We start from the raw sequence: 20,940 nt of genomic DNA on the forward strand, positions 1-20,940 counted from the left end.
TCTAGGTTAATCAGGAATATTGGCCTGCAATAATTGGTTTTGGGATTAAGATAATACTGGCCTTGTGAGAAGAGCTGGGAAGTATTCCTTTCTCTTAGATTTTTTGGAATAGTTGGAGGAGGATAGGTGTTAGTTATTTGAATGTTTGATTAAACTCCCTTGTGAAGCCATCTGGACCAGGACTTTTGTTTGTCAGGAGGTTTGTTTTTTAATAACTGCTTCAATTTCATCAATTGTTATTGGCCTATTCAGGCTTTCTGGTTCTTCCTGATTCAGTTTTGGAAGATTGTATTTTTCTAGGAATTTGTCAATTTCACATCCAGGTTGTCCAGCTTGTTGGCATATAGTCATTCAAAGTATTTTCTTATAAGCCTTTGTATTTCTGTAGTGTCAGTTGTAACTTCACTTATTCCATTTCTAATTTTATGTATTTGGGTCCTTTCTCTGTTTCTGGATGATTCTGGCTAAAGGTTCATCAATTTTGTTTATCTTTTCAAAGAACCAACTCTTGGATTTATTGATCTTTTGTATTGTTTTTTAATATATTTTTTTATTGATTTCAGAGAGGAAGGGAGTGGGAGAGAGGTAGAAATATCAATGATGAGAGAGAATCATTGATCGACTGCCTCCTCCATGCCCCCCACTGGTGATCGAGCCTAACCCAGGCATGTGCCCTGGCTGGGAATCAAACCATGACATCCTGTTTCATAGGTCAATGCTCAACCACTGAGCAACACTGGCTGGGCTTGTATTATTTTTGTTCCCATGTAAAGTATTTCTACTCTGATCTTTATTATTTCTTTCCTTCTACTTACTCTGGGCTTTCTTATTGTTCTCTTTCTAATTCTTTTCAGTTGTAGTGTTAGGTAGTTTATTAGAGCTTTCGAACACTTATTACTTGCTTGTTAATAACAGCCATTCTAGGTGTGAGGTTGTATTTCATTGTAGTTTTGATTAGCATTTCCCTAATAGTTATTGAAGTTGAGCATATTTTCATATATCTGTTGGCCATTTGTATATCTTCTTGGGAGAAGTGTCTGTTCAGGTTCTCTACCCATCTGTTGGTGTTGAGTTGTATGTGTAGCAGGATGTAGGTTTACAATTCTGAGTATGCAAAACACAGAATTTATTCTTGTATTATTATTTATTATTGTATTATTTTGCATACAAACAACTGTAAATCTACTTTTGCCCCACCCTATATTTTGGATATTAACCCCTTTTCAGAGCTGTTGTTTGCAAATATCTTCTCCCATTTGGTTGGTTGCCTTTTTGTTTTGTTGGTAATTTCTTTTGCTGTGTAGAAGCTTTTTAGTTTGATGTAATCCCATTCATTTATTTTTGCCTTTATTTCCCTTGCCTTTAGGGTCAAATTCATAAAATCTTCTCTACAACCAAGGGTTATAAGTTTAGTGCCTATGTTTTCTTTTATATAATTTACTAGAGGCCTGGTGCACGAAATTCGTGTATGGAGGAGTGGGGGGAGTTCCTCAGCCCGGTGTGTGCCTAACCAGCAGTCAGACATCCCTCTCACAATCCGGGATGCTGCATGCACCAGTGACCATACTTTTCATACAGGTGAAAGGCATCTTGCTGTTGTATGGGCAGCTACATTTTTTTTGCCCTGATTATAAAAAGTAGTACATAACGTGATCCTTTTGAGGCAATAGTACCATTTTCCCCATCTAATGGGTGGAAAACTGAAGTAGAGAGAAGTTAAATAATTGGCTTTGCCACACAGTTATAAGTTATAAGAGCTAACCACAAAATGTGCAAACCATAGTCCATGCATGTCATCACTGCATCATCCTGTTTTTTCAGTGTTAGAGTAGCCTTGCTAGGTTTTAATTTTTAAATCTAAAAGACTGTTCCCAATATATCAGGTAGGGTCCCTAGGCCTGGACAGCGATCAGAGCCGATCTGTGGGGCGACCAGCAGGCGGGGTGATTGGGGGGCCCCCACTGGCACCTGCCTTGGCTGGCGGCCTGGAACCACCCCCCTGGCCAGCCCCACACCCCGATCGTCTCCCTCTTGGTGATCAGTGCGCATCATAGCAACCCGTCTTTCTGCCTATCGTTCTGCTGTTTGGTTGATTTGCATATTACGGTTTTATTATATAGGATTGTTTCAGGTCTTACAATTAGGTCTTTAATCCATTTTGAGTTAATTTTTGTATATGGAGACTATCTGTTCTTAATTGAAGCTCGAGGATCTTACACAAGGCTCAGCACATATAATGGGAGTTTAATATATGTTTGTTGATAGAATGAATGAATGAATGAATGAATGGATGGATAGGTGAATGAATACAGAAATAGATTATGCTGAGGTGATTCAATCAAAATAATGCAGTATAAAAAGCCAGAAAAGGAAAGCTTTAAAGTGGTGTTAGATACTGTTACAGAGTTATAGGGAGTCTGAAAAGTCCACTGAATTGAAAGTTCAGAAGGGATTTTATCTTTAGAGAGTTGTTTTAGTAAGAATACAAACCAGGTTTTTCAGTGAATATAAACCAGAACATAAAGAATTAAGGATGAAGTATGTAATAAAAATATGATTACAGTAAGATTACCTTTGTCTTTACTTTCATTACTTTGGTGGAAATAGAATAGGTGATACATGTGAGGATAGCAGAATCAAGGAAGGGGTTTGTTGGTTTCTTCATTTTAAAATAGCAAGAGTGAGCATATTAGTTAGCAAAATACAAGTATTAGTCAATGGAGAAAAATATGTTGAAGGTATAGAGGGAAAAGGGGAATTATAAATAAATTTCTAGAAGAGGAAACTTAATCACATATAAACTTACGAAAGAACCTACTGTCCCCAGAGATTAGAGTAATGGGAAAATGTGAAAGTAAGGGACATAGAGAATCAAATAAATGTGCTGTGACCTCAACTTACCCTAGATGATCTACTTACAAGTTACTCCAGAGCAGGTATTCAATAAATATTTGTTAAATGAATGGGATGAACAGACAAATGAATAGATGCAATGATATAAATGTGTTGTTTTCTGTATCTTATTACCATAGACATGATTTTTCATAATTTCTTAAGCTAAATCATTGATGTGATAAGGAATGACAGATTATACCAATCAGGGAATACATTCAATGAACATTTTTAAACAACAGATTGGACAAAAATATGATGAATACCCTTATGTACTCTACTGTTATTTAAATCCCTAATGATGGAATTATCTATGTGCTAACGTTATTCATTTTACTGAAAGCCACAGTAAGTAAAGAAACAGTTTATGTCAAAGAAAAATATATGTTCAGTCAATAACTAGAAAATATGTATGTATCAATATTTGTCTAACTCCAGAAGAAAAAACAAGATTAAGAAATAAAAAGCTTAATTTTTACTGTTTAAAATAATTGCTCAACCTGAAAATTAAATCCCAGATCTAATTTTCTAATCTGTTGAGCACTCTCTTTATAAAATGTTCTATTTTTAATGGTTTTCACATTCCAAAAATATACACCCAACCGTATAAAACACTATTTAAAATTCACTAGAAGTTACTTTAAAATAAATCATATGTACACTGACTTCATAACACTCTCCTTTGTTCCAACTTCAGAACTTGTTACTAAGTTAAAAGATCACAGAAACAGATGAACACTTTTGTATCATCTGACAGACATTGAAAATATTAGTTAGCTTTCACTTGCTAACTACTAGAATCTATATATAAAAAAGCTTAAGAGATCAGCCAACTCGTAGCTATTACGCGCACTGACCAACGGGGGACAGACGCTCAACGCAGGAGCTGCTGAATTGCAGTGACTTGGCAGCTGCAGTTCTTGGGTGACACATCCGGAACCAGAGTGGAGGGAGCCCAATTCCGGGGTGCATCACCTGAGAACCACCCTCTCGCAATTCAGGACCCCTCAAGGGATGTCAGAGAGCTGGTTTCAGCCCGATCCCTGCAGGCCAGGCAAGAATCTGTGCACCGGGCCTCTAGTATTACTATAATGTTGCTTATTTTATTGTGCATTTCAATATGGCCTTTGTCAAAATATATTTGTGTTTTTTTAAAAAAACATCAGGGAATAAAAAAGTTTTATGGTTTCTTCATAGCTTATATAGAAGCTAAATTTACAATTTACATTATTCTTTCAACGATTTAATTACTGCCTACCATGCACAAAAGAGGTCAGTGACACAGTCATTTAAACTGTATACTGGGTGAAACCGAATGAGTAAGGGATTGATCACTGTTGGAAGGAGTCAAATTATAGCAACAATAATTCATACATATAGTCTATTTCATAATGTGATTTCACACACACTTACTATAATAAATTACTTTGTGTGGCAAAGACATAAGGATGAAAACAAATTAAACCAAATGAAGGAAATCAAAATGGAAATTCAAGCTAATTGTATAATTGAAAAAATGGATTTGAGGGCTATCCTAGAAGAAGTGATAGGATATATCAGTCACCAATATGGCAAGAATAAAAGTTGGAAAATAAGAATTATGGGGAAGGTAATGGTCTCCAACTAGCTGAATAATTTATTTTGCTTTTTTAAAGGATCTGGAATGCTGTGGCACCTTGGAGCTCACCACTGGTTTTCCTCGTCCTTCTGAGCCCATGCTGAGGAGCTGCTGCCCTGTCAAAGCCTATGTATCAAAGGCAGATTTGACCATCAAGTCTAAACACTGACTGTTTCAGTGACCATGCCGGAGATTTCATATTCTAATGAGGACTGCCTTTTTCAGCACTCTTCTTAGTAGGCTCTGCATTCATTGTACTTACTCCTATTGCTCAAAAATTTTGGACTGTCTCACATATTTGTATACATGTGTAGAGTATCTTTATGTTTTATGATATATGCATTTTAAGTGAATATTCAAGCCACTTTCATGAATGTGTATACCCACTCTGTTGTGCATTATGATATTCTCTGGACACTATTTGTAATACTATATGTATATCTTTGGTTTAAAAACTGTCAGTGTTGCCCTGGCCAGTGTGGTTCAGTTGGTTGGAGTGTTGTCCCATACAGCAAAAGGTTCCAGGTTCAATTCCCAGTCAGGCCACATATCCAGGTTGTGAGTTTGATGCCTAGTTGGGGCACATTTGGATCAATGTTTCTCTCTCACTTTGATGTTGTTGTTGTTTTTTCTCTCCCCCACCTTTCCCCTCTTTCTAAAATCAATTTTTTTTTTAAATGTCAGTGCCATTGGTTATTTTCTGTAGATGAGAATTTCACAAGTGTTCTATCATCTCTATGAACTGCTGGTACCAATTATAGCAGACACACTGTAGCCCGGTGAGATAAAGTATCCTCATAGATTTTACTAGAATTAACCACCACATCACCATACCACCAGTCTCTTAAAACAACCCCCATCTCACCTTTCAGTATTAACGCTTGTGTTATTTTTCAGGATTTTCATGTATATAAATATTTCTGTTCAGAAACTCTTTGAAATGATCTATTGTCAGAAGTAAATAATAATTAGCAAAGACTAACAAGGTCTTGGGAATACCTTCTGATGTTGTTCTTCCTTCATCTTCTGTAGTTTTTTATTTTCTTCTTCCTTTAGAGAATCCTTATAAGCCTGTCTTCTGGCCTGTAAAGATATAGGGGGAAAATTCATAGGAAAAAGCATCACCACAATATATTAGTCTGCCTACCATGGATCTGGTTTTAATAACTCAACTTCTGTACTAAGCATACAACAAACTCTTCATACAGACTTAACTATTGAATTATTTATGCATGTGTCTGAAGATGTCCCTTGAGATATATAAAAAGAATGCTAGTATAAGCACATTTAAAAATATGATCTAAATGCTTGCTTAATTTGGATTTTAAAAATATCCCCTCAAATTTGACTTTAGGTGGTGGGCACACAGTGCAATACATAGATGATGTATCATAGAAATCTATACTTGAAACCTATATAACCTTTTAAACCAATGTCACCCAATAAATTTAATAAAATATTAAAATTTTTAAAAAAGCAAGTTGCAAGGGTAAAAGGGAGATAGAAAAAGAATGTAAAAGAAAATAATTTATTTAAAGTTTCAAAATGGCAAATTTGCTTTCTCAATAACAATTGTGAAATTCAGCTAATAAACCATTTAGAACACTTTTGTGAAAGTGAAGAATGCTAACACCTTCCTGTTAGAAAGTTGGGGGAGAAGAAGTTGTTGCGGAAATAAAAAAAAAAAAAAATTGTATTGTTTCTTTAGAACTGCTAACCAAGAACTGTGTTGGGCCACTTTTCCTGAAAACTGCTACTAATAAGGGAATGAAAAAAAAAAAGAGAAATTGTCCACCATGAAATGTAACTAGATGCAAAGATAAGGGACCATTTTTCTTTTTGAGCAACAGAGGTTGGGGCACAGCCTTCTTGTCGAATTCTTAGTCATGGCCAAAAGTAAATATCACCCCTTTAAGAGACTTATAATTCACTGCTGTCTAACCTCTTTGGTCTGACTTTCATGTTATGATTAGATGGCTTCAAATTATCCTCTCTAGCCTATTCCCTATGACTTTCCTCAGCTCAAACTAAACTTTTATTTCTCAAAATTGCCCCATGCAAAATACATACATACATACATATATACATACATCCCCTCAGAGAGAGTCGACATAGTGTATATTTTTTCTAATGAGAAGGCTTTGAAATAGAGGAAAGTTAAATATTTTTCAAGACTATTCCAACCAGCTGACTAGTTAATATCAGAGACAAGCAATAGTGACACTGAGTTTAGAAGCACTTGACATGTCTACTGCTCATTAACGGATCCTGTTAAAAAGCTTGTCAAATGGTAACTGCTACCACATGATTCCAGAGATGCATTTCTTTCTAAGTCTTTGCATCCCCAGTCTGTACCTGAAGCATATTTCTATTTCTGAGCAGAAAAACAAGGCCTGTTAAGGAGCTCAGAAGTCATAAATCTGGCTGAATTAGGACCCCCTGGGGAGCCTTAGGAGAGCCAGCACACACTGCAGGATGTCTTTAATCCCACTGACCCACCACGTCAGGCTTCCACACACTGGCATACAGACCATAGACTCTGGAATTTATGAGATATCAAGTATTCTGTCTGTTCATTGGTCATATACTTTCTCTCACACACATTGATTTGTAGCCCAGCCTCCGCAAGGCAGAGAGGCCAGCCTGGTAAGCTAATGTGCAGGAAATTTCATTTTTCTCATAAAAGCACCAGCAGCATCATGGCAGCAGGCTGCATATTTCAGGACTTGTTCTTTGGACTAACATCCATAAAGCTTATATAGGCTGGGCCCCTCTTTCCTCTTACTATAATTTTTCTCAAGCACTTCTTAATTCATTCCCCCATTTCTGTCACTATAGAACCCATATTACATCAGATAAGAAGACATACTTGCCAGAGAGGGATTGTATCATCTATAACACTACTAATTAGAATAGTGGAGCTCTGTATGTGTTCAGAAAGCCCTTGTATATGCAAACCCTGCTACATTAGACAGGCAAACATCCTATGACTTTCTCTTGTCTATCTCCTAAACACAAGGGGACTGTGATAAGACAGAAGGTGGGAGTGGTTCTCAATGACCCCTTCTTTTTAGAGAAAGCTAGTCTTCATCACAAATATTCCACAGAAAACCTAAAAGGGCTGGGGGGGGGGAGAGGGGGATAAGAGAGTACATCTACTCAAGAGATTAAAAGAAGGAGTAAAATATTTAGTTAAATCAGATATTATGATTTGAGTGGGAAACCTAAATTCTGTTTGTATACCTTCCTTTTAAACTTAACCATTTGATGCCCAGCTGGTGTGGCTCAGTGGTTGAGCCTCGACAAGAGTTCGCCAGTTTGATTTCCTGTCAGGGCACATTCCCCACGTTGCATGCTCGATCCCAGTAGGGGCGCACTCAGGAGGCAGCCAATGCATGATGTTCCTCTCTCATTGATGTTTCTATCTCTCTATCCCTCCCCCTTCCTCTCCCTTCAAAAATCAATAAAAATATATTTAAAATAAACAAACAAACAAACTTAAGCACTTGTTCATTTACCAGAATATGGTTCCTAGTTTTGGATTCAGAAAAAAAAAAATGGTTAGACACATAAAGTGTCAATTAAAACTGGGAAGCCACCTGGCACCTTAACTATGAAGACTTCAAAGTTATTTGTAATCCTCATGGGTGCTTACCCAGCTGTGATCCCTAGGCAGGACAGGAAGTTTCTGTTCAAAAACAAGGGAGGAAACAGTTTTGATCACTATTTTCTTAGTTTTAAATCCCAGAAATTTCTATATCATTGTATTCAGATATTTTTTCTAACATTAAATATGAATTTAACATAATATTAAAACTTAAATTTTTGTTACTCAACTAAAATACACAGTTTTACTCATCCTCTCCCAAAGCTATGCGTATAATATAGTTATTCAATAAACAATATTTAACCCGCGTATGTGCAAGCACTGTGGTTAACACATAATCCCAGACCACAACTGTTTACAGCCTAGTGCGGAAGTCAGACAAGAAGATCAGTCATTATAGTACATTATGATAGGTATTGTGACAGAGGAAGGTATAAAGAAGGACATTTAATTAAACTTGATCAAGGGCATCTTCTCAAAGTAGATGACACTAAGTTGTGTCTTAAAGAGTGAATTAGAATCAGACTAAGTGGGGGGAAGGAAATTTGAACAGATGGAAAAATAACACTGTATTGGTTTTCTAGGGCTGCCTATGATAACAAAGTATCATAGTCTGTGTGGCTTAAACAATAGAAATTTGGTGTCTCACAGTTTAGAGGCTGGAAGTCCAAAATCAAGGTATCTGCAAGATCGGTTCCTTCTGAGGACCATGAGGTAAGGAACGAGGCCTCTTCCTTTGGCTTGGAGATGGACGTCTTCTCCCTGAATCCTTTACATCATCTTCCCTCTGTGTCCATCTCTGTGGCCAAATTTCCCCCTTTATAAGGACACCTCTACTATTGAATTAGAACCCACCCTCATGACCTCACTTTTACTTGATTACCACTGTAAAGACCCAGTATCCAAATTATGTCACATTCTGAGGTGCTGGAGGTTTTAAACTTAAATTTGGGGGTGAGGAGGACACAATTCAACCCATGACAAACATTAAATTCCTGTTTCAAGATGGTGGAATAAAAATGTTTATGCTCCTTTCTTCTCTCAAAAATTACCCTAAACAGAAGAGGAAATAAAACAAACAAACTCTATCTTTGAAAACTGAGAGACCGCTGTATTCCCAGACAACAATCTATAAAGGCAAAGTAGATGGTGAAATGGTAAGTGACTGAGAGAGGAAGAGAGCAAGCCTGAAGATTTGCTGGCCGGGGATAGAGGACACCCATAAGAAGCCAGTCTTCTTCATAGATCAATGTGAGGGCTCAGTATCGGGACCAGTTATTAGGGAAGGCTGATGGATGATGGGAAGATGCCTATGCCTGCTCCCACCTGAAAATTCAGGTGCTAATTCTCCCAATCCTGACAGGAAATCAAAAGTGTATTCTCTGCATAAACTAAGAAAGGCAGGCCTGGAACCGAGGCAGCAGTGGTCAAATACCCATTGAGAATGAAAGGATTCTGTGAAATCGATCATACTGAGCAGTGAGCTTCTCATGCTCTCTGCACTTCCCTCTGAGAGGCAGAAGAAGGATATTTTATCCATGAAACAATAAAATATTATTTTTAAATAGCAATGCAGAAAAAAGGAAGCTCTTGGCAATCAAAAATATCTCCTCTCCCTCCACAAAAGACAAACCAGTAAAATATTCAGAAGATAATATATTTTTTCTTATCTCACATGTATTTTCTTTTATCTGCTCCAAATTTCTTAAACAGAGCTCCTAAAATCATTAGAAAGATGATAAGAGCAGTAGGAGCATCTTTTATTCTAATGAGGCAACTCTGGGAGGGCTCCCGGTTGGAGCCTGGTCACCAGAGAAACCAAGCCATAATTAGAAGCTTGGAATTTTCAGTCCCACCTCCCCCTGTCCTCAAGAGATGGCAGAGGAGCTGGATATAGAGCTACTAAATTGGGAATGCCCATGTGGGGAAGCCTCTTTAAAAATCTCAAAAGCATGGGGATTCGGGGAACTTCTAGGTAGGCGAACATATCCATATACCAGAAGGGTAGCCACACCCCAACTTCATGGGGACTGAAACACCTGTGCTCAGGACCCTCCCAGACCTTTCCTATGTATCTCTTCATCTGGTTGTTTATCTTTATTATACCCTTAATTAACAGGTAAATGTGTTACCCTGAGTTCTGCAGGCTGCAGTAGCAAATTAAGCAAGCCCAAGGAACCTCCAATGTGTAGCCATGCTGGACCAAAGTTGTGAGGAACCTGGGGATCTACTAGTTGCAACTGGCACCTGAAGTGGAAGCAGGCTTGTAGGACTGAGCCCTTAACCTGTGGGAACTGACACTATCTCCAGGTAGGTAGTGTCACAGTTGAGTTTAATTGTAGGGCACCTAGCTGGTGTCCCAGAATTGCTTACTGTGAGAGAAAAAAAACCTACACATTTGATGTCAACACACAGAGTGTGGTGGTGTGAGAGCAAATGAGACACAAGGAAGAGAAAGAACTGGGTTTTTTTCTAACTCAGTATGCCAAGAAGTGGAGGGGGGTTAGTCAAAGATAAATTAGAGGACAAAGATATTTTTTTACAAAATGTTAGAAGATAAATCTAGGATGCCTAGGGTTTGAATAATAAAAATTCCATTAAGAGAAAATGAAGATAAATAAATCAAAGAAATAACACAAGAAAATCGTTTAGAAATAGAAATGAGTTTCCTTTATTCTTTAAAAGGAATAAAGATGATCCCGCACTAAGCCATATCACTATGAAATTGCAGAATACCAGAAAAAAAATAAGATATTAAAGTATTTCCAGGAAAAGTAGGGGAAAGCCCTCTTATAAGGACTGATATTCAGATGGCCTTGGAATTCCCAAGAACTAATACTCAAGGTTAGAAGAGCAATGCCATCAATATTCTGAAGGAAAACTATTTCCAAACTGGAATACTTACCAGAAAATTGCAAGCTAAGAATGAGGGGTGAATAAAGGTAATTTCAGACATGCAAGGACCTGAATATGCATCTTCTCTTAAGAAGATACTAAATAATATGCTCTACCAAAACAAGCAAAATAAAGCAAGAATGTAGATGAGACCTAGAAATCGGGGGACCCAACATAGGAAAGCAATAGCAGCAACTCCTCAGATCAGCGGTCGCCAACCATTTGGACCTCACAGACCACAGATTGGCGACCGCTGTCCCAGATGACTTTAAAGCAGTGATTCTTATCATTGGCTACACATTAGAATCACCTGGGGAACTTTAAATGCCCTGAAGTCAGGGCCATGGAGCAACAGAATCTCTGAGGGTATGACCAACACATCAGTGAATTTTAAAGCCCCCTAGGTGATTCCAATGTGCAGACAAGGCTGAGGAATCTGTGAAAGGAAAGTTTCAGAACAAGAACTGAAGGAAGGCATTCCAATGTTCAAAGGAAACTAAGAAAATGCAAAGATAAAGTGAAATTTTTAAAAAGAGAAAATGTCACTGGCTTGGCAGCGAGAATATATTTACATTGTCATAATAAGGAAACACATGAAATACTGAATAGTTATATTAGGAGAATAGGGGAAATAAATTATTATTAAGACAGAAAATTGATTAGTCATGAGATAGCAATATACACATTCATTTACAGATATATAGAGTCAAATAACAAAAGAACAGCTAGGGGAGTATGATGGGATGAATAATGTCCATGTCCTAATCCCTGGAAGCTGTGAATATTACCTTATATGGCAAAAGGGGATTTGCAGAAATCATGGGTCTTGAGATGAGATGAGCTTGGATGAGCCCAACATAATCACAGGGGCCCTTTAAGAGGAAAGCAAAGTCAACAAGTGCAGAGAAGGTGAAGTGAGAATGGAAGCAGAGATCAGCGTGATGTAGCCACATGCTAAGGAGCCAAAGGATGGTGGTGACCAAGAGAAGCTGGAAGAGGCATGGACCCGATTCCCGGCTTGAGCCGCCAGAGGAACCTGCCCTGCTGACAATGATTCATACTCATTTCTGTCTTCTGATTCCAGAACTGTCACAATAAATTTGTGTTGTGTTTTAGCCACTAAGATACAGTAATTTGTTATAGCAGCAATGGAAAATTTTGTATTGAGTTATAATTGACACATAATATCATATTAGTTTCAGGTCTACAACATAATAATTCAATATTTGTATATATTGGGAAATAATCACCACAGTAAGTCTAATTAACATCCATCTGTCACCATACATTATTATAAAACATCTTCTTGTGATGTGAACTTTTAAGATCTATTCTTTAGCAACTTTCAAATATGTGACAAAGTATTAACTATAGTCACCATGCCTCACATTACATTTCTTATTTTATAAGCAATTGGAAATTAGTACAGAGTTTAAAGTGTTGGAGTGAAAGTGGGATTGAAGGCCTACAAGGGACATATGGCCTTAAGTGTTGATTTTTTAGAGAATGTGACACATGGATAAAAATTAAAGTAACGAAGCTTCACTGAGTGTTTAAAGTAGTGAAAATATATGGCCATAAAGACATAAGTGATTGAGAAAGTGCTCCTCAACATTAATGTACACACAAGTCACCCACAGACCGTGTTAAAAATGCAGGTTCTGATTTAGGTCTGCAGTGGGGCTTGAGATTTGTCTATATTTCTATAAGCTCCAGGTGATGTCCATGGTCCATGGACCATACCAGGAGTGACAAAGACCTAGATTTTAGGACTGCAGAGAGAGCAGGGTTGGAGGGGAAGGGAGCAGAAAGCAGGTAGGGCTTTTTGCTTAAGTTAAGGCATTTAGACTATATCTTTAAAGATATAGAGGCCACTGGGCAGTGGAACAACAGAATGAGAGTCTTAACAATTATTATTCTCTTTAGAAGAGGAGGAAGCAGGGAGCATCAAACCAGAGACTGGAAACAGTGTGCAATCTTTTGTCTAAAGTTCTCTTGTGTAACATCTAAAAGAATTTTCTTGCAGTCTTTTTCGCTGACATAATTCTATAGTAATTTATTAAATTTCTACCTGCCCATGACAGATCCACTTGTAAATAGCATAAGAAAGACAATTTTCTCAGGACCGTGTGACTAATGCACTCATCAATACACAAAACATGAGGCTCTGGACGACAAAACATTACTGATACTTTGGACAACAGTTTTAAAATTTGGGATGATCTTGTTAAACTGAAGAATTGAGACAAAATCAACAGAACAAGCACACACAGTTCCGCCAGGTGTTTCAAACCAAAGGGGTCAGGAAGCTCTTAAACTAAGACCATCCTGGCAGCTAAACACCCAGTTGGTAAGGCTACACAACTCCTGTTTTCCCTCCCCTGCCTCACCACCACAGGATGTCTGGACAGATGTCAAAGACTGTCCCTCCACAGTATCTAATCTACTACCTACAGCCTCTTAACCCGCTCCTCCAGAGCCCTGCAATGAGGGGAGAGGGATGACAGATTTGATATGACTTGAGGAGCCCACACTAGCAAATTAGCACTTTGAAACCTCATATTAGCAACAGGAAAAAAAATAAACAAACACTTAAAGGTTAATGAGTAAGAGTAAAATGGCCTTTTCCCAAGGACTGTCATAATGTGTTCCTGGCATTTTTAAAATGTGGTCACTAACGAGAAAGGGGGTGGGTGGAGAAGATGAAGATCAGGTTTCTCTAACAATGTATTGTTTACCTGCCCAAATTCTGGAAACTGTGACTTTTTAAAACTTAAAGCCATCTTTCCTTTGAACTACAACCCTTTCCCAAACTCCTCCTTAATTACACTTACTTTGTTGTCCACAATTAGCCAGTCAATAACCAAGCCCTGCCAATTTCACCTGCTAAGCAGTTCTCTGACTTCACTCTCATCTCCATCCTCTCACCCACCACTCTACTTCAAGTCTTCATCATCCCTCATCTAGACTAATACAGAAGGGTCTCAGAGGCCTCCCTACCTTCCTATTCCTTTAGATCCATCCTTCACATGGTTACCAGTATGATTCAGCTAAAGTACATATCTGACCTTGAACCCTCCTTGTTTAAAGCTTTAGTCCTCATGGAATGAGATCCAAGTTCTCCAATGTGACATGAATATTTCTTCAGTGGTGCTCCATCAAGAGTACCACCAGCTTCCTGTGTGGGCATTTCTGGATGTCTCAATGTCTGGGGGATGGTACTAGTATTTTGTGCCTAGGGGTCAGGAATGCTGAACATCCTGTAGAATCCAAGACAGCCCACACGAGGAACTATCCCACCCAGATTGTTACTGTTGAGAAACTCTCCTCATGGCTCTGGCCACCTCTCCAGCCTGCTAGACTACAGCTCTTCTAGACTTGTACTCTTGTAGACTCTTCTTCCCTAACACAACCATGCTTTTTCTTGACATTATACCTTAATTCTTGCTTCTGTTTGGATTAATTTCATTCAACACCTGGAATGACTCTTCACTTTATTGACCTATCTTAAAACTTCAGCTTTCTAATTATTATATGCTCTATACTCACTACTTTGCATTCTATGATTTTCTCCTTCACCTAATTAAGGTCCTTCTAGGCAGAAATTGTAGGCTCTCAGCAGACCTTATATAAACAAAACAAAAACCTTTGAGAGATGGATAGATCAGTGGTCGGCAAACCGCGGCTCATGAGCCACATGTGGCTCTTTGGCCCCTTGAGTGTGGCTCTTCCACAAAATACCACGGCCTAGGTGAGTCTATTTTGAAGAAGTGGCGTTAGAAGAAGTTTAAGTTTAAAAATTTGGCTCTCAAAAGAAATTTCAATCGTTGTACTGTTGATATTTGGCTCTGTTGACTAATGAGTTTGCCGACCACTGGGATAGATGGTTGGATGACTGGGTGAGATCAAAGGCTTTTATAAGGCTGATGTATACTTAGTCCAGGTGCCCATAGTATAGGTAATCAGTGCACTGTTTTCTTGCAACAATTGAAGTTTCAGATTAGGCCATCTGCCTTTAGTTCCAATATTCTAGTTTCACAGGTCATTCTATTCTCTTAATCTTCATTCACTAAACACCTCTTTTGCAATGCCAAACAGCACCTTGCATGGCATTCACTTACCCAAGCTGAAGATTGTAGGTTACAGCAAGCAGTTTGATAGGTACTTCTGTTTGGCAACTCTGTCTCCAGTCTGCTCAAGAACTCAGCAGTTTTGCTAGCAAAAACACAAGTCAGTGTTAGTGTCTTCATAAAAATAGAAATATCATTACTTATTGTGACTTTGGAAACTAGCCTAGGCTTGTATTAGGTGATGCCTAAAAGTGTCATAGGTAGAACAAAAGTTTAGTTTAAGTGCAGTAGGAAATCAAAACAAAATGCTATTACAAAACTGCATTCCTGAAGAACATTATTTCGAAAAGTATGTCTTAAAACGGAACCCATAGGAATAGGTTCTGAACCTATAATTTTATTTTTCTACTTCCTGTACTTTGACATGGAAATGAAATGCTCTCTCAGATTCTAAAGTACAGGGTCCTAATTTCCTATCTGCACATTTAAAGCTTGACACTCAGACTTCACTATAAAATGAAACATTAATAACTCATAATATCTCATTTCACACTGGTTTTACATTAGGCCCTTCACCTTCTTTTCCCTGGTCACCTCATTTCCATCATGGTTTTAACCACTTTCAGGATACACAGACCCTCTAATCCAGTAACTCTTAGCCATTTATGGATCATGGACCTCTTTGGGATTCTGAAAGCAGAAATAGATCCTCTGTTTCCAAACACACACACACACACACACACACCCTTGCATTTGATTTGTAAGAAGAGCTGTGGTTCTGGTCTGCATTTCTGACATGAAAGATTGGCCTAGACATGTCCTCAGAGTAAGTGAGAGGTTCTTTGACAGCATGCATAGACCTGGAGAATATTATGCTCAGTGAAATAAGCTGGTCAGAGAAAAACAAATACCATATGATTTCACTTATATGTGGAAGCTACTGAATAAACAAAACTACCAAGCAAAATAGAGACATACTCATAGATAGAGTGGGCAGACAGCTCAGGGGCTGGAGGTGAGGAGGTTGTTGGGGAAGGGGCTGAGCAAAAAAGAAAAAAAGACAGAGAAAACTCATGGACATGGACAACAGTGTGGTGATTAGGGGAGGGAGAATTTGAGGGGTGAATGCATGGAAGTGGAAGAGGGCATGGAGGGGATCAATGGTAATGGGGGGGAAATACAAACCATCACCCTGATTTTGCCTCTCATGTACATCAAGCATAGAATACTGGAATTGTTTCCTGGCCCTTACTTCCATAACTGGCCCATTCTACCTACCATTGATTTATTTACATTCCTTTGTCCTTTCCCCATGTTATCTATGGGATTTGTTACCCCTCTATTCCATATTTGTAACCAAATATCTCATATGGAGGCCTGATTTATGGTGCACCAGATCCTTCCTGCCTGCTCCCTATCTGCTTCCTTCCTTCTGGTATCCATCTGCTTTCCCATAATATTTTAGATCTAATGCTAAGATCCAATTCATCAAGCATTTAGGGCATGGACATCAGAGGAAACACAAATGGCCTGACAAAAATAAATGATATCTAGTGGGGTGAAAATCAAAACCAGGAATTAGAGATTAAACAGAGATGCCAACATCATTTCAAATAATTATTTCAGTAGAACATGTCATTTGAACAAGTTCAGAAGCTTGAGCTGGGAAAGAAAGAGCTCAAAGTTCAATAATGTACATAACCCTTACAAACATAAGGCTTTGGCCGTTGAGACAAGCAGCCTTCCCATTTGTCTAGGATTGCTTATCTTGCCAAGAATAGACAAGTAGACTAATGAAGTCTCAGAGTCTGAGAGCTGCCCCAGTGTCTGGAGCTTTATGAAATCATCAGTCAAAAGTATAAAGAGAAGAAAGTTGCTAGAAGTTTGGATGAGATTTCTGAATATCCTTAGCTGAGTGCAAACCACAGGAGAAAGCAGGGAAGAAGAAACACCATGACAAGCAAGGAAGAAACATCAGATCAAGTTGACTGGCAGCCCTGCATTGTGTTCTGATGGTTGCATTTTATCTGCCAATTCCAGCATGAAGCTTGCTGGGTAGCTAACCACCAACATGGCCCTTGTGCCAATGTCACTGCCCCACCTGTGCCACAAGATTAAATCATAATGACAGGGCACAGGACTGTCACAGAAATTTGAGAAGCATCCGGAGAATGTGGATTACTCCCAAGTAATTAACTATGCAAACAAGACAAGTTCCAAGTTACCAAACTAAATGGTATTGTTTTACTATTAGTACAGCGTCAGGTGGTTGAGTGCTGACCAATAGAAAGTGAAAGGGAGTAATGTATACCACCACTTCCAGGACCAAATAATTGTAAACTTCCCACACATGCACCTCCATACATTTCCCCCCTAGTGGCTGCCTGTGAAAGAGACAATCCCAACACAAACTTTAAAGTTTATATATATATATATATATATATATATATATATATATATATATATATATAGACATTTAATGATATTAAGGATTGTTGACTTTTTCTGAGTGTGAGAAGTTTTGTGATTGTTTTTTGTGTGTGTTTTTATCAAGAAGAAAATGTGATTTTTTTATTTCTTTCTTTATTCATTAAGGTATTACATATGTGTCCTTATCCCCCCATTGCTCCCTCCCAGCCCCCCTTCTCATGCTCATGCCCCCACCCTCCTAGTGTCTGTGTCCATTGGTTGTGCTCATATGCATGCATACAAGTCCTTTGGTTGACCTCTCCCCCTTCCTCCCACTCTCCCCTACCTTCCCTCTGAGGTTTGACCATCTGAACATGCTTCTCTGTCTCTGGATGATTATGTTTTAAAAGGTCCTTATCTTGGAGAAATGCATTCTTAAATATTTAAATAAGAAATAACACCATGCCTGAGATTTGCTTAAAATGGAAGAAAGGAAGGAAGGAAGGAAGGAAGGGAGGGAGGGAGGGAGGGAGGGAGGAAGGAAGGAAGGAAGGAAGGAAGGAAGGAAGGAAGGAAGGAAGGAAGGAAGGAAGGCAGGCACACAGGAGGGAGCAGGATGGGTTGTAGGTAACTGTTGGTCAGAAATGGGTGGGTACACGACGAGGTTCACTGTACTATTCCGTGGACTGTTGCCATATGTTGGATTCTGACTTCCTATTCCCCTTTCCAGTCCAACCCCAGACTTCTGCCCTGGGCCAACCCCACAATTGGAGGAGCACTCATGTCTGAGTCATCCAACCTCCTCACAAAAACAGCGGCAGGAGAGGTGTGAAGCTAGGGAAATGCTGTAATGAGAGAGGGGAGTCTCAGAGGCAGCGTTGTGCTCAATGGCTCAAGCGATTTTCAGTCCTTGAGCATGCAACGAAGAATGACCTGGACACCGGCCCGTGTGCTCAAGCACTTGATCCAGCCGTGCTTGTGCTTGTGTTTGATGTTGCTCGGCTGGTACTCATTCCCACGTGTCTTTCCCCACCTGGGCTGTGTGGTGGGGAGTCCCCAGGCGTCAGGCAGCCATAACAAGGTGTGGGGCTGGAGCCACCTGACATCCAGTAAAGCCCTACTGACGGGACCCAACAGGCTACTCGGGGATCTGCCCAAGAGAGCCATGACTACCCTCAGATCACCTAAAGTCATATACTGAAGATGAGAGAGTCTATATTGGTTTTGCTGCCCCAGTACCTCCTCTGAAACCTATTCACCCATGTCTCAAATGAGCAAGAAAAAATATATATAGTACTCAAGCTATCACATATTTTGAGGTCTGTTTATTACAGCAACTACCCTACTCAAATAATACAACATAAAGTAATGCACACAAGAGAATAATTTCTCAATTTAAGTAATCAATTCCAAAAGTATATAAGAAGAGGCTAAGACTTGTCGAGGAAGAGTAGGAAAAAAGAATTCTCAAGAATGTATCTTGTCATCTTTGCTGTTTCAGAACATCAGTGGGGAGAGGCTAAGGTAGGAAAGAGCCTATTCCCCCTGGAGCTGCCCTCTTGTCTGATCTAGCGCCTAGGCCCAGAATATAAAATGTATCCCAATACCACTAATCGTATTACTCCCAGTTAATAGTAATATTAATCTTGAGGACAGGTGGGGTTTGGGGAAGAGAAGCTACATGTGAGAAAGTCAAGGAAGAAAAGGAACATGGCTTGTTATATTCCACAAGATAAGATGTAAAATCTGTTACTGGAGATTCTTCAATGAAAATATTTTGACCTTTTTGAAAGGACAAAAAATATAGAAAAGGCCACAGGGTGCGGATTGTGTCTGTGGATCATCTGACTAGCACAGAATTGAAAAAAGACAATTCCTATAAGGCTATTTTTTATGGTTAGAAAAGAACATTAGGGTTTTAGTGTTCAAGAAGAAATAAAAAATTAACTTAGACCTTTAGGAGGTTATGAGTCAGGCACCTGCCACACTCCACACCTCAGGGCTAAGCACCTTTCTCTAGCTGCTCTGTTTATCTGGCAACTTTGCACCATGACTGGGCACATAAAAACATTCTAATTAAAATGTTGAAGTTAAACAGTCATAATTAGGAGAGCTCCCTCTCTGGGAAAAAAAAAAGCCAGTTACAAACCCTGGTACTTTGTCTTGTTAGGAGTAGATGGGGCATTTTACCTTCTTTCATCTCAAGTGACTCAGATGTCTGCAGGGTGTGGCCAGGTGATGTAAGGGAGTGAAGTGGGCCAGGAGTGAGGCACAGGAGCTCGGACTCAATGATAAATGGCAACTGCCACTCGAGTCAGTGTTGAAGAGACCAGAGAGAGAAAAGAGGATTTTAACAAACTAGAGCATGATCTTCCCTAGAAAGGGGACATCTGCTACTCAGCTCCAGGCTGTCACTGCCCCATGGGGACACAGCGAACATGGCCAGATATCCTAGTTTTTGTAGGTAGAATAAAAATGCTAACAACTGTTAATGTGAAATAGGTTGGCAATTAATTCAAAAATTTTTGAAACACTGTGGACTAACACTGTGCTGAGCAAAAAACAAAAACAAACAAAACACACACGCACACACACACAAAAACCCTGTAAGTCAAATGTGGCCCCAAAGGCCACCTGTCTGTGAGCAGGTGATTTTATTTTTGCATGTCCAGGCTTGTATATTTCTTAATTACATATTCTTTGTGTTCTATTTTAAAAAAAGAAGAAAAGAAAAGCAAGGTTGGTTTCTAGTATTGAAGAGATAGTTGCTATACTAGTTTATGTATTTCAGCTAAGAGTATATTTCATATTTATTTTAATCATTAAAGAATGACCTTTCATTTATAGTTTATAACTGCATGAAAATATTTGTGTTAATATATGAAAAGAAATGGTGAGATACTCTAAGATGCAAAAACCCACAAAATATTTATAAACAAATAAAAATAATAAAATGATTAATGTGAAATATATATAAAGACCTAATAAATTAATTAGAAAAAGATGACCCAATAGAAAAGTGGGCAAAAGGTAGAAACCGAATTCACAGAGGAAGAAGCCCAATTACTAGCAATAATGAAAACAACAACAATAGTTTAGGATGTATATAGTGCTTATTATGTGTCAAGCCTGTTATAATCACATTATATATATTAACTTCATGACAACCTTGTGAGGGTACTAATATAATGCTCAAAATCATACCATACAGATAGTAAATTAAATACCAAAGCCAGGATCAGATCAGGGCAGACTGGCTCCAATGTCCATACTTTTGGTCACTATACTTAACTGCTTCTCATGAGCAATAACCATGTGAAAAGATATTTAACCTCACTAATAACTGTGGTGTTTACTAAAGTAAGGCTTGGCATATGCCATTCTGGGTTCCAAAGAACAATAATGACCAAAATGCCAGTAGGAAGACCTATGGGGGGCTGGCAGCATGA

At 38.7% G+C, this 20,940-nt stretch overlaps 1 protein-coding gene across 1 annotated transcript in view; it reads right to left on the bottom strand.

The window, feature by feature from the left end:
* The window catches only part of EPSTI1 (epithelial stromal interaction 1), a gene marked incomplete at its 5' end in the record, with an annotated part of 97,838 nt that overhangs the window by 33,894 nt on the left and 43,004 nt on the right, over positions 1-20,940 (bottom strand). The window contains 2 exons of the mRNA XM_080660713.1: positions 5,510-5,593; positions 15,134-15,227. Of these exons, the coding sequence (XP_080516839.1) occupies positions 5,510-5,593; positions 15,134-15,227 (178 nt within the window). The remainder of the gene's footprint in view (positions 1-5,509; positions 5,594-15,133; positions 15,228-20,940) is intronic.

This window comes from Plecotus auritus (genome assembly GCF_963455305.1).
Source record: "Plecotus auritus genome assembly, chromosome: 3".
In the NCBI taxonomy this organism is placed as follows: Eukaryota; Metazoa; Chordata; class Mammalia; order Chiroptera; family Vespertilionidae; genus Plecotus; species Plecotus auritus.